We start from the raw sequence: 25,771 nt of genomic DNA, 5'->3' as shown, positions 1-25,771 counted from the left end.
TCGACCCCAAGTGACGCAAGCACCGCCGCGCCGGGACCGCGGGCGGCCGCGCGTGCGCAGCGGCGCAGGGGCGGGCCGGGAGGAGGCCCGTGGGCTCCTGGGAGGGAGCCTGCGCGCTGGGGGCGGAGCAGCGGGAGGGGGCGGGAGCAAAGGAATGGGCCGCGGCGAGGGGGCGGGCCTTCCCCGAGGAGTCTCTGCGCCTCACTTCCGGCTCGCCGGCACTTCTGGATCCGGGTCAAGGGTGCTCCTCGCGCTCGCCCCGCCCCGGCTGCTCCGGCCCCTTCGGTGACAGCGGCTCCTGACTCAGCCCGGGGCTGGTTTCCTCGCGCGACCGGCCGGAGCCCGGCCGCCCACACCTGCCCGCGGCCGCCGCGGCGCTGCTCCTCCGCCCTCGGCCTCGCAGCCCCGGGCCCTGAGCCGCCGCCGCCCGGGGGGCCCCGCTGGCCCCTCTGGCTGACGCTGGGAAGGCGCGCGGGCGCGGGCGGGCGGCCGGGCGCGGGCCTGCGGCTCCCTAGGCCGGCGCGAGCGTGCGGGGCCCGACTGCCCCAGGCTTGCCAGCTCCTGCCCGGGCTTGGATGGGCCCCCCTGGCCGATAAATGTGGCTGCTGAGGTGGTCGGTCCTGCTGCTGCGCTCCAGCTTCATCTCCGCCCCGGGGCTCCCCTGCCCCACCTCGGGGCTCCCCTGGCCCCCCTCGGGGCTCCCCTGGCCCACCTCGGGGCTGTCGCTGCCCGTTCCTTGCCCCCCGGCCCTGGCCTTGCAGCGTGGCGACCATGGACAAGATCCTGGAGGGGCTGGTGAGTTCCACGCACCCGCTGCCCCTGAAGCGCGTGATCGTGCGCAGAGTGGTGGAGTCGGCGGAGCACTGGCTGGACGAGGCCCAGTGCGAGGCCATGTTTGACCTGACCACCCGGCTCATCCTGGAGGGCCAGGATCCCTTCCAGCGGCAGGTGGGGCACCAAGTGCTGGAGGCGTACGCGCGGTACCACCGGCCCGAGTTCGAGGCCTTCTTCAACAAGACGTTCGTGCTGGGCCTCCTGCAGCAGGGCTACCACTCGCTGGACAGGAAGGACGTAGCCATCCTGGACTACATCCACAACGGCCTGAAGCTGATCATGAGCTGCCCATCGGTGCTGGACCTCTTCAGCCTGCTGCAGGTAGAAGTGCTGCGGATGGTGTGTGAGAGGCCAGAGCCGCAGCTGTGTGCCCGACTGAGCGACCTACTGACCGACTTCGTGCAGTGCATCCCCAAGGGGAAATTGTCCGTCACCTTCTGTCAGCAGCTGGTTCGAACGATCGGCCACTTCCAGTGCATGTCCACCCAGGAGAAAGAGCTGCGGGAATACGTCTCTCAGGTGACAAAAGTGAGTAACTTGCTGCAGAACATCTGGAAGGGCGAGCCCTCCACGCTGCTACCTTCCCTGCAAGAAGTGTTCGCAAGCATTTCTTCCACAGGTAAGAGTCGTTATGTTCCAAGAAAACTGCTCTTAGAAATCGAGCATCTCCTACACACACTCCATGTTTGCTTGCCTGTCCTGAAAGTGTTCTTAATTAATAGAGAGCGAATCCTAATACCCTCGTCCAAAATTTTATTCCCATCTACTGCCCTTATTCAATCTGTCACTTTGTATTAAAAAAAAAAATAGACAGGTGTCCCTATTTGAAAGGTAGAGAACGTCTTGACCTAAGACCTTTGACTCTAAACAAGTTGCTTCATTACTCAGCCTCTGCGCAGGTTATGGAATGCTTTGAGGATGAGGGCTGCTATATAAAGCTTCTATTCATTAGTGACTAATGGTGGCATAATAATGTTTACCATGCTATTATTGTACTGTAACCCTATCATCCTGTTGTAACGAGTGTTTTGAATGTAGACTTGGATTTTCCAGCTCTAAGTTGTGAAACAACACAAACTGCAAACACATGCTCTCTCTAATGGGTACAGTCATTCTCCCTGGCTGTTGTTCAAAACTGAACTTGTGAAAGAGGGGTCCTCCTTTTATCTTTAGAACAAGAGATAAAAGTAGAGTTTTAACAAGTTCCATGCATTCTGATGAATTAAACAGACATATGAAAGATTCACTAACTAGTATATATTTGTAGAATCTGAGTTGGTTTATTTTTTAGTTGTAATTTTACTGTATCATCTTTGCCAGAGCTGTTAGGTTTCCCCAGAACTCTAGCAGCAAAGGTGTTTACCTTAGATTTGCTTTCTTTTGTTTTTATGCTTAATTTTTGTATAGTTTAACCAAAGTCTTCCACAAAACTCACCTTAATTTCTACTTTTTTAAGAGATTTTATAAATCTTTCTGAGAGCAATGTAATGACTACTGTAACTAATAGTTTTAAGTTACTTTAGGCTCTAATTTTAATTTAAATGATACCTTGCATTTCTTTTCTAACTATAGCTTTACAAATGAATCTTTTCGCAGAGTAACTTAATATTAAAGAATGCAAGAAAGTAACTTAAGTAAATAAGGAATGATGTTTCTATTGCAGTAGTTCTGTTTACAGAATGAGACATCACTGCTGCTCTCTCTTAACTACTCTTTTCTGTAATTTAACATGGAATGTTAACGTCTGTCCATGAGGTGGAGCATAACAAATACTTCCTGATTAACACTTTTGCTGCATTTAGGTAAATTGGCCTTTCTAAATATTCACTTGAACCTTCTTGCCATATTCCTTTTTCTTTTTGATTAAAAAAAAAAAAATAGATGCATCATTTGAACCTTCTGTAGCATTGGCAAGCCTCGTGCAGCACATTCCTCTTCAGATGATCACAGTCCTCATCAGGAGCCTTACTACGGACCCAAATGTAAAGGATGCAAGTATGACCCAGGCTCTCTGCAGGTATGTTTTCACGACACTGCAGAGGGTAATTGTAGATTTGGGAGGAGGAGATATTTTTTTCAGTAATGGAAAACTTAAAGAAATGTTTAAAACTGAAATCATGGAATCAAATATATAAGTATATTCTTCACACTAGTTGGAATGAGTGGTCTCCCTTACAATGGTTTTGACAGTCATGCCAGTAATTCACAAATCTATTTTCAGTTCCACTTTTTAAATTCTAAACACACACACATAAATATGCACTTATTGTACAGTCAGGATTCAGTTGGATTATCAATATATTGTACTAGTTTCTTTGCTCATTCTTATTTCCTGCAACCTATTTCTTTCCTTTAGATTCCTTTTTTTCCCCCCAAGCTAAGTACATACTTTTACTTTCTCTTTTTTTACTTTCTCTTTTATATCTTGGTAATGCTCTCTCAGCCTTTGTTTATTTGAAATGTGTTTTTCACACCTTATACGTAAAGTGGTGATTTGGAAAGATAGAGAATTCTGATTCATAGTCTTTTTTTTTTTTTTTTTTTTTAGCATTTTGCAAATGATACTGCATTGTCTTCTGGCATCTTTGTTGATGTGAAGTCTGCTGTCACTCTGATTGTCATTCCTTTGGGAGTAGTTAGACTTTTCTGATAACATTTATGTTTTTCTCCTTACATTTCTATATGTGGTCCTAATATATTTTACTCTTCTCAGCTTTTATGCTTTTACTTAATCATTCATTCATTTATTCAAATCACATTTATTGAGCACTTACCATGAGTACCAAGAAGTTTTTCCTTTAATTGGGGAGGCAGACTGTAAACTAATAACATTTTTCATTGATTCCAAGATGCATCCTGATTTTAGAGATGTTAAAATATGAAAATGCACAGTCATTGCTGTTCTGGTTCAGTCTGCAGGCCTGTACTTGTCTAGTGCACATAAACTTATTATGGATCTTAAAATTGACTTTGTTTTGGATTTGATAAATATATTAAGTAAGCAATTTAGTGTGGTAAGTAACAATGAATGGTTCTGGGGGGAAAGTAAGTGGGAAAGGGTTAGAGCATGGGTCGCAGTTTGTAATTTTAATAAGATTGATGAGGATGGCCTCATTGAGAAGATGGCCAGGAAGTAAAGACAAGAAGGAAATGAGGGCACAAGCTTTGTGGAGATCTAAGGGGAAGCACATCAGTATTGTCTTACAATTAATTTTTTTCAAAGGTGCCCATTAATAAGCATTATTCCAGCTATTGCGTTTATTTCAATGACGCTATTTTGTAATTGAGCTTTTCCTGTCTCCCTATTCTTGTTTCATGTCTGCCTGCTTTTCTTTTGTAATATTTCCTCCTCAGTGTAGAGTGGGAAAGAGGAAGGAAAGGAGTATATTCAAAGAGAAATGTGAGAATTTGGAACAAAATAGTTTCTGTGCATCTGTTATAAAATTATAGTCATAAACATAAGTATTTTTGTTAAGGTCTAAAGTAGCTAAGTGTATACAAAAATCACTGTCTCAACACAAATTTTGTACACTTTCATATTCTGCATCTTCTCCCCTTTTCTACTTTGGTATTTATAGGCTTTTCAGTGTTTCGTTTTTCTTCCTTATGCTCTTAATTTCATTGAACCAATTCACCTGTAACTTGTACTTTCAATTTCTTATTGCTCATTCCCTCTTTAACATCCATAGATTTGTGAAAATGTTTTATAGATTTGAGAAAAGTCTACAATATAAGTATTCTTGCTGCTCTGTGACCTCAACCCTCATTGCTTGATCCTCCAGGCCATATTTGGTGGTCTGTATTTTTATTCTCTTCTTGATCTCTTTCTGTTCATAGTTTTTTTGAAATTCTAGAAGTCCAGTGTCACCATGCTGTTAGGATTTTCTTCATATTATCTATTCTTTTTATTTTTCCCTTTGTTCCTATCACTTTATCAATTCTCATCTTTATGTGGTTGATTCCCAAGTCATTAAAGAGCTCATCGCTCACATATTTTTAAGAAACACTCCATCCATCTAGTCATAAGGAAACTCCTTATATGTCCTGCTTAACAACAGTATTCCTTTGCCAGTGTGCCTGCAACAGCACTACAACTTCTTGCTCTTTGAGATAAATATTTTATAAATTATGTGTCCTCTTAGTAAAATGAGGAGATTCAGAGAATTACAGATTTCTCAACTTGAAGTGAAACTAGAAATCAATTCGTCCTTCACCTTCATTTTATTGCCTACGTAATAATAGCTGCTATCCTTAGTTACATGCCATACATCATTTAATACTTACCGCAAGTTCTTGCAGTGTCAATAGATATTGTTATTGGCCCCAAACTAATAGTTGAGGAGAATGAGAGAGGTTAAATAATTTACCCAAGTTCACTCAGGTAAGAAATGGATCTGGTATTCACACATAGATCTGGCCACAGATTTATCATCCTGTGTAGTCACCCATGAGGAAGCAAACCTAGAACCGTCAAGTTTCTTGCTGAGGGTCAGGTCATTCTGTAGTTAGTAACAGAATGTGTCTTCATAGCTTGTGGTTTTGGTTTTTTTCCCTGATTTAAGCCCCAGTGATACTCTTGTCATCCTCTATATGTAATCAAAACCTATAAGCAATTTTCAGTTCCGTTCTTTCTTTCATTCCCATTGATTAATGTAACTCCTAGTCCCTCAGTTCTTTCTTTAGGCATTTCTTAGAATGATAGTCTTCCTGTCCCCACCACCTCAAGGACATCAGCCCATCAAGACTGCAACAGTCTTGTAATTGGTCTCCTTGGCAGTAGGCTTATCTCTCTTCTCTAAATTGTCCTGACCCACTCATTTTCCCCTTCTGGTCAAGAAACTCCAGTAACTTTCACTACTCAATAAATCAAGGGTAAAATCCATTTCTTGCGATTTAGCACTCTTAGTCTTAATTTTTCAGCTTCAGAATAACCACAGTATTCAACTTATGAATTTCTTTTATTTAGAAAAGGTATTTGGAAATTAACCATTACCTATTTCCGTGGGAAGTCGTAATCCAGTTTTTGTATTGCATTTCCAGTTTATCCTACTTGATCCTTTTTAACCTATAATCTACATGGTGTAATTATTTTTATATGGCAAATATAATTGCAAAGGATAACGATGTTTGTCTTTATTATATTCCAACCTTATACTTCCCCAAACTCCGTACATTCCCATATATAGCACTTACGATGCTTTACTGTCATTTTCTGTCATCTAAACAAATGCAAATACCATATGAAAATCAGATAATAACACTAAGATTTGAAATAGGCCAGGTATACATCACTAGGGAATGGGATACACAAGCTCTTTCTAAAAGAGAAATCTGAACCTCAACTCCCATTGGATCTAGCACTCAAGCTGCCATCTAAGAGGGAAAATGTGTTTATTTTTCGGTAAATTAATGTTAAATATATTTTGTGGCCTTTCATAATATTTCCAATTTTAATGTTAAGGTCTATAAGATGTATATCTTTTAGCTATAAAAAAACATGGTTTCATTCATTTCAACAAATTTGAGCTTCTAAGTGTCAAGTACTATGCTGATAAAGTACCAAGGATCCAGAGACCTGTAAGATTAAGAAAAAGAAAGAGCCAGGTCACTATTCTTTGAGCTCACAGTCTAATGAAGACTTTAAAGTACATAAATTACAACTATAGCTAACTGTTCTTTAAATAGTGAGAAATTAAATCGGTATATCATGACTAAGTAAATATAAAATTCAAACAGCAGCCAATGCATAGTAGATAAGATCCTGTAGTAAGCCATAAAAATAGCTCATCCTATAGTACGCAACCCTGAGAGAATATGTGCATGTGCAAGTCCAATCAAATTGAAGCAGAACTGGAATAAAAGTGTAGGAAAACGAGTACTTTCTGGGGCCTCCCCTAGTGGCGTAGGTGGTTGAGCGCTGCGCTGTGAAGCTGTCGGCAGCCTCTGCAGTGCCGGTTCGATCTCAGCCAGCTGGTGAGGGTCCCACATGGCACAGCAGACCTTTTCTGTCACACCTGATGCTCCCCTCAGCAATGTATTTCATCAGTCTGCCTGTTCTGTTCCCCGCTCTGTGAATCCTCTCACCCTCCCACGCATCTGGACTGTACCCCGGTTCTTGTATAAATAAATGAATAAATCTTTAAAAAAAAAAAAGTACTGTCTGCCCACAGACCTCAGGCCAAATGCCAGTATTGCTGTTTATTAATTGTGTAACCATTGACAAATTTCCTAACTTTTCTTTACCAATTCAAGGACAGAAACCATAGCTGCTATATTCTCAGCACTTAACACAGTGCCTGTTATATAATAGATACTCAAATTTTTTTAGTGAATGAATGACTTCTATTTGTGTAACTGCTTGACGTTTTATCAGGGTGGTCAGGGGATAACATAGAATGGAGACACCTGTATGATGGGCAGCTATTGATAGAAATGGAGGAAATAGAAGACACAGCTGGTTGGGCAATTAGAGACAATCAAGAACTGTGGTCAACTGGAAATTTTTTTTTTGCCCACTCTCGCTCTTTCCCAGCACTCCCCTTTGGCCTGCCTCCCTGGTTCTGGCTTTCGGCCCGGAGTTCTGAGAGCCCAGTCGGGTTCTGCTCTGACTGTGCCATTCCCCATGGGGCAGAATCCACAAGCCAATCAGATGTTTGCATATCCACCTCCTCTAGACCACCTTCTTTTGGGTGTGCATATTGAATTCCAGAATTATACGATCAGTACTGACATGATTTTCTTTAAACAAAAGCAGTTTTAAAAAGACTTACTGATTTTTTTTTCTTTTTTAATTCAGCGATATCTCAGACCTGCCCATATGTCATCTCCATGAATAGAGTCATGTAGATCTGTGTCAATCTTTGCAGCTTTATAGAAATAGTATTCTGTAGTATCGATGCCATGCCTGGCCATCTCCTTATAGATGAACATTAGGTGGTTTGCAGTTTCCCCATGTCATAAACAGTGCTGTGTCTGCGCCTTGTGCGACATGCAAGTACATCTCCCACTCCAGAGTTGTGGAATGACCATAGGCTGTCATGAGTCAGCCTGATGGCAGCTGGAAGATGGGGCACAGCTGCCAGGGATACTTTACTGATTTCATCATCATTGGTAGAGAAGATGGCAAAAAACAAGAAGGGAAGTAAATGTGTGTAGGGGACATATGTCAGCTTACACGATTGGGAAGTCCTGGAGTATACCTTTCACACACAATTCTAGACCTTAGTGCTTTGCACAAACAAGCTTAGTAATATTGAGTCACAAAGGGAGTACTATCTATTGCAAGTCTTGTTATTCCTAACCAAATGACCCTGAAAATATTTTTAATACAGTTTTATTTTCCTTAAATTTTTAGAATGATTGACTGGCTGTCCTGGCCACTGGCTCAGCATGTGGACACATGGGTGATCGCACTCCTGAAAGGCCTGGCAGCTGTCCAGAAGTTCACTATTCTGATAGATGTTACTCTGCTGAAAATTGAACTGGTAAGTGCGAGTATGTTTCACTAGAATGTATGAGTGCATCTAATCAATCTTTTTTTCCTCTTTGGATTGTCCCTTGAAAGCATTGAATATAGAATATGTTCTTGGTTTTGGTTTTGTTTTGAATAATAATTTTAAATAGGGTTTAGAAATTTAAAATATCATTCAAGTGTAAGTAAGTAATTTTGTTTTCAAATATCTAGTAAGAGAATGTACTCCTTTCATTTCTCTTGAATCCAGCTAAGTGAGCTTTTACCACCGCTATTCTGCCAGGACTTCCTCGTGCTTTCCAGTGTTGCTGAACCCTCAGCTTGTTCTCAGGCCTCCTGTCCTTGACTCGTTAGTGATATTTGACACATTTGGTCACTCCTTCCTGAAACACTTTCCTCACTTTGGTTCCAAGACATTAACTTTCCTGGTCACTGTTTTGGTTCACTGGCATCTCGACCTCCTCTAGTAGATCTTTCTAACATTAGAGTGTAGTTGGCTTCATCTTTGACTGATTTTCTTCTCACCTGGTACTCACATACTTACGTGTTCCATGGCATTAAGTAACGTCTCTAAGTTAATGGCTACCAGGTTTTATTTAGAGTTTATTATTCTGCCCTGGCTCTCATATTCACCTGTTTAGCTGTCTATACTTGGATCTCTGACTCAGCTAATCCACAATCTCACTCTTGAGTTTTCCCTCCCAGACTTGACCTTCCCCATCTTAATAAATGACTGCTCCATCCTTACATTTGCCCAGGCCAGAAACATTAAAGCTGTCCTGCCGTTTTCATTCTCTATCAGCCTATATAGTGCGAATCCTGTTGACTCGACCTTTCAAGTATGCCAGACCTCTCCAGCTTTTAACAGCTACCTCACTAGCACCCTGGTCCTGAGTCATCACCATCCCTTGCTGCATTAATGGCTGTAGCCTCCCAAGTCTTGCCCTTGGTCGCCTGCAGATGTCATACTTGACCCTAAGTGATCTGGCCCACTGCTGCTTCTCTCAGGCCGCCTCCCACTATTATCGCCTCAGCCCCTGTGCTTTACTTAGCCTGTCCTCCTTGCAGTAACTTCAGCACAAGTGAGTGGAAGCCTCAGGGCCTTGCAGTGCAGTTTGCCCAGCTACAGTGCTCTCCTCCCAGGATTCTGCCAGGCTCACTCTCGTTCCCTTAAATATCTAATAGTCAGATGTCACCTTTTTCCTGAGGCTTTTTTAAATACCACATATAAAATAAATCCCTTGCCACTCAGCATATTCTTTTCACCACATCCTGCTTTATGTGTCTCCACAGCATTTATCTCCACGTACAATTTTATTACCTTCCACCCCCTAGACAGTAAGCCCTTAAAAGAGCAAGAGTTTTTTTTTTTTTTTTTGATCCAGTGTTGTATCTTCAGTGCCTTCAACAGTGCTGAGCAATAGTAGGTACTTAATAGCTATTTGTTGAATGAACTGAATGAATACTAGAACAGGGAGCTATTACCTTGGAAACATGATTTGACAGATTTTTATTTGATCTGGGGGTTTTAAGAGTTGGTTAAGCCATTATGTTTCCCTTTATCTCTGTCATATTATTTCCCGACTTTCTCCCTCTTCCAAAGTTTAATAGCATTGGTTATGATAGAACGTTCCAGGAAGGGGGGTGTTCATGTAAACAATTGGAAATAACCACTGATTGGGCTAATGACTGCTTCCAAAACCTAAAGATGGATGTCTTGTCTCATTTTGAAGGTTTTTAACCGACTTTGGTTCCCTCTTGTGAGACCTGGTGCTCTTGCTGTTCTTTCCCACATGCTGCTTAGTTTTCAGCATTCGCCAGAGGCTTTCCACTTGGTGAGTTCTGACACTGGCTTTCCACACGGAAAAGCCTGGTTTCAAAATGTAAGTGTAACACTGAGTCACGTGTGTATCGTGACCGGATTGTAGATTAGTCCTAAGTCTACCTACTTTCATGCAGCTTTGTGATTTCTTAGGAAATTGAGGACATGGGATTTCCCTCTACAGAACATCTTTTCATAATGTTTTGGGTCTCACTAAAACTGCGCTACTTGCAGCCACTCCCAGCAGTTTAAAGTTAATGCTCTATATGAGAAATCTCACGTGTAGTGTCACTCATGGGTGTCTGTGGCACTTTAAACAGTGTAGAGGAGGAAAAGTGGTGGGAAACCATGAACTCCTTCCGAATTTTGAAAACATCGATCTTTGTTACATAGCCTCGGAGAGCTGTTCACTCTCAGCCCATTTCCTACACATTCTAGGGACTTCCTCTACCTTTAAAACATGTTCAGAAGCCTGCCACTTTTAACCAGCTGCATCTCTAGTTTTGATTTCATTTGATTTCAGTTATTTGATTGCTAGTTTTTGCATATGAGAAGTATCAAATGTTATTTCGGGAACTTGCCCAATTATCTCTCTCGTTCATCACAGGAAAGCAGTGCTGTATGTGGTTATTCCTCCAGGGTCTGACCCTCAGTTTTACAGAACTGGCAACTCATTGTCAGTTCACCTACAATGTGAAAATACTAAGGTACTGACCTGCTACATCTCTATAAAACTAGTCACTAGAATGTGTAGGAAATGGGCTGAGAGAAAAGCTTTCTGGTGCTGTGCAACAAAGATGGATGTTTTCAGAGGAGACTGTGAAGAATTGCAGAGTTCCCACTGTTGGTCTTTAACTAAAAATATAACCAGCCTCAGAGAACCATCTGCTCACATGGGCTGCTCAGCACCTCATTTCCACTAAAGGAAAATTTGTAGACTTTGTTGTAAGTAGACCTTACGCACCAGTGATTACGTTATTTGTTACCACCTACAGAGTAATATCTGCAGTTAATTGTCCTAATTGGTGAGCTTGATCATCATTGATCAGATCTCACCCTGAATATAGCAGGTATACTAGCAAAGAATCTCCCAGAGGAAAAGACATCAATTATTACTGTTTTCAGAAGCCGCTTCTCAGTTTTTTGGCTAAGATAAAGTGTAATAATTAGTCAGAACAAGCATAGCACTATATTGATGGAATGAGCCATTTCTCCACAATAGTTCGTTTTATTAATACCCTTTCAAATATGTGATTACCTCTATTGACATTTTAGACTAATTTTTATTATGATTATTACTTTATTATTTATTATAAAAGGAAATTGTTGTGCCTGTTATCAATACTAACAGCTTTCTACATGTTTATGATCAATGAGTATATTAGATTTCCCTTTTGTTAAACTCCAGTTCCTTAAAGAAATAACAAACGCTTAGATTTCTCTTTGTGAAGAAGAGATGGGATTGTTAGTAAGGATAACCACACTAACATAAGACATCATCTCTGAGCTTATCTAAAAGAAAGAGATGTAATTTTAGTTCCAACCCTAAGCTAGTGGTATTTCAAAGACTTCAAGTAGTCTTGAATGCCAAGTATGTCTCATTCTTTCAAGTGAGAAACCCAGAATCCACACTAGATGGCACTCTCAAGCCTAGTATATGAAGTATATTTATAAGTTTGTTCCTATTAAACAATCTGGTAAATATAACAGCCCTAACTTTTTGCAGCTCAAGAATGGCAGGCTCCTGTTTTGGACCTTAGCGTATATTTTATAAGGGTGAATAGAGGTGTTTATATATAATTGCAATTTTATATAACTTTGAAAACTAAATTTACCTTGATATTCTAGAAAGTTTAGCTATAAACTTTTGTAGAAAAAGATTATGTACTGAGCTTACAGAAAAGTATTTTCTGGTCACGTAACGTTTCCATACTATCTGTAGTCTAGAGAATTTATTGCCAATTTGTATAAATTGAGGAATGTTTATCCTTTTTTCTCTTCAGGTTGTTCCTCACGTAGTTAATTTGGTTCACGCCTGCAAATGTGATGGCCTGCCATCCAGTGCAGCCTTCTTAGTGCAGTTGACAGAATTGATACACTGCATGATGTATCATTACTCTGGATTTCCAGATCTCTACGAACCTATTCTGGAAGCAATAAAGGTATGGTGATAGTTGCACCCGTATTTGAAGAGCTGCAGACCATGATGTGATCTGAATTAATAACCCTGTTTCTTCAGTTCCATGACACCATCAATTTATAAGACTTACCTTTATATTTGTAATAACATTTGGAGAAACTTGATTCAAAAGAGATGCTACAATAATTAAGTACATCTATCAGTGGTGTTTCCCAATAGCAGAGGTGTTAAAATAGGTAAAATACATCTTAGAGTTGAGGAAAGACAGTTTAATCAAATATTTGACTTTGGTTCCTTCCCTACATTTACTCCATTTTTTTGCTGTGGACTATTCATGATTGTCCAAGTTTCATAAAATCTCTACTTGAATTATTTGTTACCTTACCCTGTTTCCAACTTTGTCTACCTAGTGGATCTAAAAAAGCAGACATTCTGTTTATCTTCAATAAAGGGTCACAGTAAACACACTTTCCTCTTAGTAAGCTTATTACATAATTAGCATGTAGCTATACCAAGGACAGCTTGCCTCAGCCAGACTTAATCAGAAGATATTAGAAATCATATCTATTAATTATGCACCCATTTGGGGTCTGAAATACAACACAAATGTCTCATTACCTTTATATCTATCTGAAACAAACACAAAACGTGTTCCTTTTACTGTGTAGTTCGCTACCTCAACCTGAGTTTGGTGAAACCCAGAACATACACCTGTTCAGCTGTTAACCACCCCACCGGGCAGCCTTTGACCTTCAGTAGGAAACACCCTGATGTGGAGGAGCTTTTGTCCCGTGGATTTCTAGTTAACGTCAGTTGCTTTCTTAATGTCGTTCTTCAGTGCTTATAATGTTGAAGTACTAGTAACTGAAATAGTCTCAGAAGGAGCAAAGGGCTCACTGTTTGCCCAAGTACATTCTATTAGTTCTCTTCCACCAGCACAAAAATCCAGGAATTAAAGTTCCTCCCGAATGTGTTTTTTAGGAGCTTAGTGTCAGAGGGTAGTAGCAATACAAAAAAGCCTCCATGATTTTACCAGTTTTTCTTATCCATTGTTCTGCTCGTGCTTGAAATAACTCACACTTTAAATTATCTCATGTTGCAAAGCAGATTAGAAGAGTCTGTATCTTATAATAATTTCCTGTATGATTGAGCTTGAGGTTCAGTTTTTTTTTTCAAATTCAGAGGCCAGTGTGTTCCAATGCTTTTCACTTTTTTATTGAGGTATAATTGACAGCATATTAGTTTTAAGTGGCAGCATAGTGATTCAATATTTGTATATTTTGTGAAATGGTCAGTACAATAGCTAATAGCTATTAATAGCTATTACCACATATACAGGATTTTTCTCTTGTGTTGAGAACTTTTAATAATTACCCTTAGCAACTTTCAGAGCTGCACTATGTTGTTATAACTACTTGCCATGCTGTGCAACACAGCTTTTCTTGCATCCACTATTTATTTTATACCTGGAAGTTGGCACCTTTTGACACCCGTGCACCCAGGCTCCCCACCCACTGGCAACCACCGTCTACGTTACATGCTTTCATTTTCCATCCCCTGATTACTTTGAGCTTTTGAGCTAAGGGTTAAAACTGGGCAAATAGTAGAAGTGAATAAACAGATTTTTTTTTTATTATTATAAAATTTGAAAACGAGATTTTTTTGTTTGGCTTAGTCAGTTGTGCGCAATTTGCATCTTTATTCTGTTGCCTTTGAGTAGCATTGAAGTATAGTTTCTCACTTCCAAGTTTTTATTTTGTAAACATTTTCCAGCAAATGTGAAATATAAATAGTTGAATGTCTGCATGTTGAGTGTCCTTCAGCTTGATAAATTCTGTGTCTAGGGTGTGTTTATTTTTGCAGGGAATTTTGAATTTTGATGAGTGACCAAATACTGTCAGTGATTTCAGAACTAAGTAGGAGAAATCAAAGCTTAAATGTCAGTGGGAAAATCTTCCTTGTGGCGTTAATATAGTGAAAATAGTTTATATTTTTAAAACTGTTTTTTCTCTTCATGATCTATAGGATTTCCCTAAGCCCAGTGAAGAGAAGATTAAATTGATTCTCAATCAAAGTGCCTGGACTTCTCAATCCAATTCTTTGGCATCTTGCTTGTCTAGACTTTCTGGAAAATCTGAAACTGGGAAAACTGGTCTTATCAACCTTGGAAATACGTGTTATATGAACAGTGTTATACAAGCATTGTTTATGGCCACAGAGTAAGTTTAAACTGTACACATGGGTGCACACTGGTGAAAAGTAAGATGGTGGGCTTGTCTTCACGTTATTCCTTGTAAATGGCAAAAATGTTACTATTTTCATACATGCCTTATTCAGAAATGAAACTGTTTTTAGTGCTCAGGAACTATTGCATTGTTGACTTATATAAATTCTACTTTGCAGTTATATTATACATTGCATTTGGAATGCCATTATCTTTTGAAATACTCTCAACGCTCATTAACATCACACAGGGATTGTTTGAGCTCATTCCAAAGGACTTGTGACTTCAAGTACTAATTTGTTGTTCTGTAAGACTGAGTTTTTTTGACATGTATATTTTTTTGAGAGGGTCACATTTACTCTTTACTACTTGTGATACTCCACTACTTCTCAGATCAATAACTTATTTGTTGCTGTTAAAGAAGTTTTAGCTCGGGCCTCCCCATTGGCGCAGCAGCTTGAGCACAGTGCTGTAGAGCTGTCCGCAGTCTCTGAAGCATGGGTTCGATTCCCAGCCGGCCAGGGAGATACCCACATGGTGCAGCAGACCTCTCCTGTCGCGGGTGTTTTCAGTCCCATATGCTGTTCTGCTCCCCACTCTGTCTCTGGTGAATTCTTTCACCCTCCCACACCTCTGGCCTGTACCCCAATTCTTGTATAAATAAATATATCTTTAAAAAAAAAAGTTTAAGCTCTACTTCCCACCCCAAGTTGATAGATACTGAACAAATATAAACAGACATGTTGCTTTGCCCACTACAGATTTACTTCACGATCCATTCTCTTTTGCAGCCAAACAGGTAGAAAATTGGAGATTGTATTTGGAGATTGCTAAGTAAATTGTAATTGGAGATTGCTAAGTAAAGATAATGATAAAATTCATGATAATTTTTTATTTAAAAATGATAAATTTTTCCAAAATGCTGAAAGCATGGTTGAATTTTTCTCTTCAAATTAAAAAGTATTCATGAATTAAGTTCCAAGCTTTCATAAGTTTTTATGCCTACCTAGAGTAATCATAAATATAAGATGAAGAGTTAATTTTCTTTTTTGTTTTTGTTTTTGTTTTCTGACCCCAGAATATGCTATCAACACTTAGGTATTTTTGGTTTGGTTTAATGTTTACTTGGGTGGGGGGGTGATGTTTGGGATTTGTTTCTTCTTTTTTTTTAAGATTTATTTATTTATTTTATACAAGAACCGGGGTACAGGCCAGATGCGTGGGAAGGTGAGAGGATTCACCAGAGACAGAGCGGGGAACAGAACAGGCAGACTGACGAAATACACTGCTGAGGGGAGCAGCAGGCGAGATAGGAGAAGTCTGCCACGCCATGTGTGACCCTCACCAGGAGGGCCTGCCGGGATCAAACCGGTGCTGCAGAGGCTGTGGACAGTTTCACAGCTTGGCACTCAACCACCTGCGCCACCAGGGGAGGCACTGTTTATTTCTTCTTTAAGAAAATACAAACCTTAAACACAAGCGATAGTAGGCATAAGTCTAAAGGAATCCCATGTGTCACCTCCAAAGGTCATTTAGTTCAGCCATCCCATTTCACAGATGACAGAAAAAGGAGAGACCCAAAGCAGTTAGCAGCAGTTCAAAGAGCACATCTTACTGTATAGTGGGCAGTGATTAGACAGACATGTTTTGATTCTTAAACAGACATCATATTTTGTGAATTCTTTGTGATTTAAAAAAAAATTAAAAATATATAAAATGAAAATGAGACAAATATTTTAGTAAAAATAACTCTTAAATATAATTTTTAGGTAATTTTAAGTCAGAAATCCCCATTTCTATTGTAATTTATTGTTTTTTTTTGTACATCATTCCAGACCTTTTTTTGTAAAGTTATATATCTTATATACTGCAAAAACCAAATACATTTTTTTTCACTATTTATAGACCTACATAATCTCTTTTAGTCACTTGCTCTTTATCTTTTAATAATTTATGTTGGAAATCATCTCATGTTGGGGCAGTATAGGTCTATCATTCTAAATAAATGGGTTTACATAATTTATTTAACCGTACTTCTGTTGATGAATTAATGTCTGTGTCCACAGACAGATACAGAAGATATTCTCTGAACTGGGTTTATGCGGTAGTATTTTGAACTCACATGCTATTGCATGATTGTATCTATGGTCCTATCCCTTTACCAGTACAGACTTGCCCCTCTGTTTTCCTTTGTCTGTTTGTGTTTCTTTTCTGAATAATTTCTTTTCTAGACTTTCCTTTCTATTGGGTCTTTTTTCTTTTTCATAATGATTTATATATATACTGAATAATAATCCTTTGTTACAAGCTTCCTTCCAGTGAATGCAATTGAAATTTGTTAAGTGTCTCATTTGTGATATTTCATAAAATCCTTTAGTGAGATCTGCTTTTTATTGTAGTCAGATCTGCTATTTTTAATTTATAGTGTCTAGATTTTAGAAAGCTTTCCCCTTCCAAATTTGCCTCCTTTTTTTTTAATAAGTAGTTCTGTATTTCACATTTAGCTCACTCCTATATGGCATTTGTGATGGAATAAAATCTTTCCTAACACAGTAAGAGCAATTTAAAATGTGTGGTATTGTACAGAAAGGGAAAGAGATAAACTATTCAAAATATAATATAGGAACAATAGGGATAACAAAATACCAAAATTTTAATAGTTTATTATCCTTTTCCCTTTCTATATAATATCACACTCTTTAAATCACTAGCTGTGTAATATGTTTTGATGACAGCATATTTTTTTATAACTTTAGGCAGATATGAATAAATTTTAAAATTGCTTACTTAAGTTACCAATTAATAGCTTAATCTGTTTCTATTTGCTACTTCAAAAAATATGACTAATATATGACAGCACACAGGCCATTTCCAGGCCACAGAGTAAGTGCTCATTTACTGTCATTCTTCCTTCTGACTACACAGCACTGTGTAGGCAGTGACCAGGCGAAGTAAAGGGCCATCAGGTAAGTGAAGTTTTACTCTGAGGATAATCGATTATTGAACTAACTTCCTTTTAGATTTAAAAAATACATGTGTGATACACATGCGAACATAAATCATATTTTATTCTCTTTCAGTTTCAGGAGACAAGTATTATCTTTAAATTTAAATGGGTGCAATTCATTAATGAAAAAATTACAGCACCTTTTTGCTTTTTTGGCTCATACACAGGTGAGTGTGTACACAGTATATATGTATTAACTTCACAGATGATATTCTTTAAAACTCATATTCCAAACTTGGTGAGCTTTTTAACTGATGAAATATATCTCATCTAACACTAAATTCACTAAAAAATGATAAGGCTATACTGCCTAAAATATTTGGATATGGAAATATGCCCTAAGTTTTAATTTCTTTCTCTTCCATTAGTGTAGATGAATATTACGTTTACCCATTGTTCTAATTATTACATATAAAGTCTGATACTCTATTCAATAAATACGCTTCTTCATAAAGAAGTTTTTTTAAATGCATCTTTAATAGTTTACAGATACTAAATTGATGTAACAGTGAATAATAAAATAGTTTTATGGTACCTTTTTTCCTCCCATTTCTTATCTATGTACCCTTCATTATAACTAAAGATCTGTAGTTCTGTTTGTCCATTAAGTTCTATAGCTTGAAAATTTGTAATCTTTTACATCCACAAATTAATCCAATGAAATGAATTTTTCCTAATGTCAACAAAGATTTATACAGTGACTGCTCATTCATTCAGCAGAAATCTGTTGAAAGATAGGGGAGCAGTCTAGGGTAAATCTAGGTTAAATTGGAGACCCTATGTGTAGGAACTTATAGTTTAAGTTTTGAGCACTACTGTGAAAATATCTATCATTTATGAATAATACTCAATAGTATTTTCTGGTTTTAACTCTGATTTCGTTTCAAAAAGGTCAAAAGGACCAGGTTAGTTGGAGCCAGAAGAGTAGATAGATTGAAAATTGGTGGAATTGAATTCATGGAAATGTCTTAACTTCCTGTATCAAGCTGAGATACTAAAGTCTTTAGTATGACTTCTTAAATGGAAAGACTTGAGACAGGATTGACAATTAAGATGATAGTGATGACTCTTGAGTAGTAAAGTACTCAAAGTTTATCACTTTATTCTTTGTCTAGAGGAAATAAGGTCACAAACTTTGCTTCTCAAGAGCAAGGAAAAAGGGCCTCCCCTGGTGGCACAGTGCTTGAGTGCTGGGTTGCGAAGCTGCCCACAGCCTCTGCAGCGCTGGTTCGATCCCTGGCTGCAGGGCAAGGGTCCCACATGGCGCGCAGAACTCTCCTGCCGCCCACTGCTCCCCTCTGGCTTTCAAAGCTGTGTACTTCAGTCCTTCTGCCTGTTCAGCTCCCCACTCTGGCTCTGGTGAATTCTCTCACTTCCCACACTTCTGACTATACCCAGTGCTTGTATAAATCAATCAATCAATCAATCTTCAAAAAAAAAAAAAAAAGAGCAAGGAAAATAGTGTCTTCCTTCCAACTCCCTAACACTGTTTCCTAGTAAAGTGGCAAGCTTACATTCCATGCTCTTAGCGTCATGCAAACAAGCGGCAACAGTGAGATGAGAACCAGTGACTCTAGAGCTCATGTTCAACCAGGACACTAAGTTCCCTTCAAAAAGCTATAGCTAGCTCCCCTTTGGATATAATTTTCCTTAACTAAAGACAGTATTACATATTAGAAATACTCAAAATGTCAGGACAATTCTAAATTTTCAAATTAAAATCCTATCTTTTAGACATCTTTTTAGTTATTTTTTTGTTGTGGCAAAATCTAGCATTTGAAACTAGATTGCTTCAAACCCAAGAGCAGCCTTTTAATTTAAAGAAAAACCATAAATTGCCAGTGGACTCGCCAGGCTGCTCGCATTGTGAATGGGCATTCACATGTGTGCAGGCTCGCACCTACTGTCAGTGCACATGGCCCTCTACACTGTTTATTTCTTTATCCAAAATATGTATTCATTAACATAATCTTTTCAGATTTGGTTTTTCAAAAAATCGTAGACCCAAGCACATCACAGCCACAGAGGGGTAGTGCCAGGAGCATTAATTCTATCAAGAGTTAGAGAGACCTGGGTTCAGATTTAACCCCCTCTGTCACTAATTTGGCTACATGACCTTGGATAAGTCATAATAATTTTTCTCAGTCTTAATTCTTACCTACAAAATGAGAAGTTTTTACTAAGGCTTTTTAAAAGGTTAAATGCAATGTTAATTTTAAGCAGTCTTCATTAAACACTGTGAAGAATGCAGGTCATGGTGTGAGACTCATTTCCTTGTATTTTCTTTATTGATATCAAGAGGGAAGCATATGCACCTCGGATATTCTTTGAGGCTTCCAGACCTCCGTGGTTCACCCCCAGATCACAGCAAGACTGTTCTGAATACCTCAGGTTTCTGCTAGACAGGTAAAAAGTATTTTTAAAATTATAATTTGAATTGTGTTCTTTTATTACAGACGTTTTTAGAGAATGTTTTTTCCTTTAAAAAACATCTCAAGTGCTAATCTTTTTTAAAGCCGTGCTTTTACTACATGTTTCTTGTTTTCTTACTTTTAGATAGACTAGTTGTTCTCAAAATGTACAGCAACCCCAAGAGATCCCCAAAACACTTCCGGGATCTTCCCTTTCCCAACTAATTATCTGTGTATAAGTAGTTGAAGCAGGGTTTCTTTGAAGGATATACTGCTTCCAAAATAAAATGGTGAACTGCAGAGCGGTTAGAGGATCCATTTCTCTTTTATTAAACCAGATACTTGAGGTCCTTGCAAAATTTAAAACAATGCCATTCTCCTCACTAAATTTTTGGGATCTTAGAAAATACAGATGTTTTCCACACAAAAAAATGTATTTTTTTATTATTATGTAACAGGTTTTTTATTGTTTTTAAATGTATTAAGGTATTACTACTACTATTCTCCGTTTTTGAATACAGTATATATCGATAGATATAACCACACAAATGAAAGCTCTTGGTCTCTCAGTTAAAGAGTGCTAAGAGGTCCAAAAAATACAAATTTAGTAACTGCTCCTTTACAACTGTTCATAGTTGAATTGGTTTGGTATATTTTATTGTCTCCTTACCAGCTAATCAATAAAACCTATTCTTGTATCTGCTCATCTTTGCATCCCTCCTGCTATGTGAATAACTGGCAAAGCATGTGCAACCTTCCTTCATTCAGCTGAGAGTGTTGAGTCGTTTCTTTTTGCCAGGCTTTCTACCAGATGCCAGACAAAGATATGGGTTATAGATGTAGATTATTAACTATAAGTGCTATAAAATAGTGGGATGACGAAAATGTAATGAGAAAATAAGATAGTAATAACCCCTAACTTCTCTCCTAATCTGTGTTCTCTGTTCATTATTCCTCTTGATTGAAAGAGGAGAAACTTCATTTTTTTAATTAAGCATTATATTTGATAAAGAATAATTTGTACAAGCCACCAAAATGATAAACTTAAGTAACTGTATAATGATATACTCTCCTACAGGCTTCATGAAGAAGAAAAGATCTTGAAAGTTCAGTCCTCACACAAGCTTTCTGAAAGCCTGGGGTGCAGTGAAACTTCTTTACAAGAAATGACCAGTAAGACGGCTGTCCTGACAGAGACCACTTGCACAAGCGATGCTGAGAAGACTTTAATAGAAAGAATGTTTGGGGGGAAGCTACGAACTCACATATGTTGTCTGAACTGCAGGAGTACCTCACAGAAAGTGGAAGCCTTCACGGATCTTTCACTTGCCTTTTGTCCTTCCTCTTCTGTGGAAAACCTGTCTTTTCAAGGTGCAGCGCCATCGCTCAGTACACTCGAGGATGGTTCTGGGCCAGCCAGCGTGCCCCGGCCTCTGCAGGACCTCGGAGGTTCTGATCCAGCAGCCGCCTTCGTCTGTGACTCAGCGGTGACAGAAAGAATGGTAGGCAGCCCCTCTGATGAGTTTTGCTGTGCCGAGAACACCTCTGGCCCTGATGAACCCAGCAGCATTCTTGTTAATAAAGATGTACCTCAGAAACCAGGAAGTGAAACCACACCTTCAGTAACTGACTTGCTAAATTATTTTTTGGCTCCAGAAATTCTTACTGGTGATAACCAGTATTATTGTGAAAACTGTGCCTCTCTGCAAAATGCTGAGAAAACTATGCAAATCACGGAAGAACCTGAGTACCTTATTCTCACTCTCCTGCGATTTTCATATGATCAGAAGTATCATGTGAGAAGAAAAATTTTAGACAACGTGTCACTGCCACTGGTTTTGGAGTTGCCAGTTAAAAGAACTACTTCTTTCTCCTCGTTTTCAGAAAGTTGGTCTGTAGATGTTGACCTGACTGATGTGAGTGAGAACCTCGCAAAAAAATTAAAGCCCTCTGGGACTGAAGAAGCGAGCTGCCCCGCACTGGTGCCCTATCTGCTCAGTTCTGTCGTCGTGCACTCTGGTGTTTCCTCCGAAAGTGGGCATTACTACTCTTATGCCAGGAACATCACAGGAACAGAGTCTTCGTACCAGAGGTGCCACCAGGCTGAAGCTCTGGCATTAGCTTCCTCCCAGAGCCATGCACTAGGGAGAGAAAGCCCCAGTGCAATCATAGAGCAGGATTTGGAAAATAAAGACATGTCAAAGGAATGGTTTTTATTTAATGACAGCAGAGTGACGTTTACTTCATTTCAGTCAGTCCAGAAAATTACCAGTAGGTTTCCAAAGGATACAGCTTATGTGCTTTTGTATAAAAGACAGAATATCACGAATAGTTTAAGTGGTAATGACTCAGCCAGTGGACTCTGGGTAAATGGAGACCCGCCTCTACAGAAAGAACTGATGGATGCGATAACAAAGGACAACAAACTCTATCTACAGGTAAGCTGGGGGCAAAAGCTGCTTCGTTAGTGGGAAATATTTAAACACGCAACAGGCGGTTAAGTGAGCAGCCTCACGTGTACATTTTCCACAGTAACTGAAAGGTAGTAAGAGTAGTAATTCTGAAATCCGAGCTGAGTTTCATATGAAATTTCTTACCTATATGATTATCTTATTGGCAGATGTTGTGAATTCATTATGAAGAGCCATTTGTCTACAGATGGAGCAGATCTTAATTGTTTTTAATTTTAGAAGGTGCGAGCATTATAAAATCATGCCAAACAGAAATAGAAAGTTTCATGCAATGAAAGTATCTTCCCTCATCCCTGCAGTCCTACCCATCAGGGAGAACCAATGCTAACTTTCCTTTTGGGCCTTTGTATAAATATTTTAAGGGCTATTTACTGACATTTTGGTAGATAAGATAAAGGACATTAAAAGATAGAATATGTAAAGAAAGGATGTGTGTATTATTTGAGGATCTGAGCAATAAGACCAAAGAGTTAATAGAATAATTAGTAAATAAAAGCCATGGAATAAAGGTTTCATATGAGCTGAATTTACTTATAAATATGCTTTTGTACAAGAAGTTAGTGATTTTGTTACTTTAAAGTTAACAAAGATATTGGTGGAATTATTTTTCTGTGAAACCTGCTAACTTTCTGTGCACATAAATCACCAACAGTAAATTAAAGATGAAATTGTAGATATATTAATTGAGTAATTCAGGTAATTTTATGTGTTTAAAAAAGTTAAGTTCCTAAATATTTCATGTTTGAAAGACACAAAACTAGGCGACACCAGTAAAAGAAATGGGCCACTGTTGTAGTGATTTTCACAGGGAAGTTTTCTTAAATGTTTTCAAATTTACTATAAAGTACTCAACATGATACATTTTTAAAGAAATAGGGACATTCTAGAGTAACTCAAAAACTATATTCAGAAAAAATTAAAGGCTTAGAATGCTTGTTAGAATTGATTCAATGCCGGGCCTCCCTGGTGGCACAATGGGTTGGGACACAACCTATGAAGTTGTCTGCAGCCTCTGCAGCAGGAGTTTGATCCCCTGGTTGGCCAGGGAGCAACTCACATGGCATAGCAGCCCTCTCCTGTCTCGCCTGCTGCTCCCCTCAGCAGTGTATTTTGGTCAGCCTGCCTGTTATGTTCCCTACTCTGTCTCTGGTGAATCCTCTCACCCCCCCACACCTCTGGCCTGTACCCCAACTCTTGTGTACATAAATCTTTAAAAAAAAAAAAAAAAGAATTGATTCAATGCCAAAGATCTTAACATCCAGTCAGAAGGCTTGTGATTAAGGTAATAGAGTATATTCCACTGTGTCCTTGCCAGAAATCAAATAAACACTAGACATTAACCATGCAATTCTTGAAGTTTGGAGAGGTGGAGGAGGAGGGAAAGGATTAGGTTGCATCAGAAATGGCATATAATATAAAATATAGAAAACAGGACCCAGTGCCTTCTGACTTTTTGAAATATGCAGACTGTTTATGTGTCAGCGACTGGTGAGATATTTATCAAAGGAGATAAAAGTCCTCTGCCTGGTGCAGAGGACTCCGTGTGCCCCTCGTGCCATAGCCCCCGCATCACTATCTTTTCAGAGCAGAACTTCTTGAACTCTGCCTTATATATTCATTCAGTTTTATTTCTCTCCTTGGGGAGTCTGATAGGTATCGGATATGAAGAGGTGTTTCCTAGACAATGGTCATCTCACTGCCTGTTGGAATAGTTTAATAGTCTGAGGCGAGAGCAGTGAGGATTTTGTTTCTTTGTGTGCCCATTCCTAATGAATCTATGACTTTTATTTATAGTTTTCTGTAGGGAAATGTTAGGATTGTGGGGCATTAATTTCTTCTATAAAGTGAGGTATTAAAACAAAATGACCTTTCTGATCTGTCATTCTGTAGATACACCAGGGTTTTGCTCTCTATCTTGTTTGTGCCATCTGTGATTATGCACTGTAGTTTAGTAAGATTTGGTAAGGCGTAGTGGCAATATTTTTAAAGTCACTGGGATTTGAAAGATGTTTATTTAAAAGGATAAAAGGCATTTTTAAAGATGTATATAGGATGTACCCATTGTATTTAGGAGTTTGTTTATAAAAATTCTTTTTGACTTTAGGAACAAGAGTTGAACGCTAGAGCACGGGCCCTACAAGCTGCATCTGCCTCCTGCTCATTCCGGCCCAATGGATTTGACGACAATGACCCACCAGGAAGCTGTGGACCAACTGGTGGAGGGGGTGGAGGAGGATTTAATACAGTCAGTAGACTCGTATTCTGATCCTGAGTGTCCAAAATGCACTGAACGCAAAACATCCAATCCTATGACTGTTAAAATGTCAGACTGTAACAAATACCAGATCTATCTTCTATTTTTCTTTTCATTAGACCCTTATCCTTTAAGAAAACACACTCAGTGTTTGTTTTTATTTTCTTGACAATACATTTGTTAACAAAATGCATCATGGGAAAAAAATCTACCTCTTAAAATTCCATTTGCTTTTATGGTTAGACATGCTTGACCAAAAATTTTCGGAGGAAAATAAATACCTGGTCCCTAATTAAGCTGCATTAAATTTAGTAGAGGCATTTAAATGACCCTAATCGTCAATCTTATTAAACAAAAGGTATTCATTTAGCATCTTTATGAAAGAATTGATTTTAAAGGTGAGGGAACTATTGTTTAAAGAGAAACTTCTCTGTGTCCTGTACAGTTACCCAATTAATAATACAAATCTTTGAAAATGCTAGAGATGATATGGTCTCAAATGAAAGGCAATAACAATTTATCAGCTATAGTATTTTTCAGATTTTTGTTTAGTGCTGTCCTCAGCATCACTGTATCTGTATTTCAAGTACAAATGTTTAAAAAGATTATTTATACGTAAGTGCTGAGCTGAATTTGAGAAAGGTGCATGATCCTGTAGGAACATTTTTACCTAAAAATTGCTAACTTTGTAGTATTTCTAATTGTTTAAGGATTTTAAAATTCTATTTCAGGGAGTATATCTTCTGTGTGTGTTGAAGGAGGTGAGTTCTGTATGTGCCTTGCAGTACCGTAATTCAAAAATAGGGATCTTTGGCTGCGGAAGAGTTTTTTTTAATGAACTGTTAGGAATTAATTTTTTGTGCTAACATTAAAATTATAACTTTTTGAAAGGTATTAGATTTTCCTGAAGTAAAATCTGATTGTTCTAAATCAATAAGTGTGATAGTTTGTTTTTAACTTTCTGAAGTTGTACATTTGGGGTGTTTTCTTCATTTGAGTCATGTTTTGCACAGTTGTTTTCTATTTCATAGTTTCAGATAAAATGTTGAAATGTCAGGCCCTACCATCCCACATCTTCTTGCCGGGGAAACTGGAAACAAGTCAGTTCTCCTGGGTCTTGATTACATAGTACTCAGG

General features: G+C 38.8%; 1 protein-coding gene across 2 annotated transcripts; it reads left to right on the top strand.

Annotated features, from left to right (window-relative positions):
* Positions 1 to 615: 615 nt before the first annotated feature.
* Positions 616 to 24,646, top strand: USP38 (ubiquitin specific peptidase 38; the record flags this gene model as incomplete). 2 transcript variants are annotated; one of them, XM_084245158.1, is made up of 10 exons in its annotated part: positions 616 to 1,453; positions 2,716 to 2,851; positions 8,189 to 8,318; positions 10,039 to 10,140; positions 12,131 to 12,289; positions 14,293 to 14,486; positions 17,572 to 17,665; positions 19,798 to 19,904; positions 20,988 to 22,347; positions 24,485 to 24,646. In XM_084245158.1, exons 1-10 carry the CDS (start codon positions 772 to 774, stop codon positions 24,644 to 24,646), a joined length of 3,126 nt encoding a protein of 1,041 aa, XP_084101284.1. In that variant the 5' UTR covers positions 616 to 771. The 2 variants fall into 2 exon arrangements, with proteins under 2 accessions (XP_084101284.1, XP_084101285.1); XM_084245159.1 differs by lacking the exon at positions 10,039 to 10,140.
* Between the last annotated feature and the right edge of the window lie 1,125 nt (positions 24,647 to 25,771).

This window comes from Talpa europaea, assembly GCF_964194135.1.
Source record: "Talpa europaea genome assembly, chromosome: 10".
NCBI lineage: Eukaryota > Metazoa > Chordata > Mammalia > Eulipotyphla > Talpidae > Talpa > Talpa europaea.
This window is presented reverse-complemented; position numbering and strand designations above follow the sequence as displayed.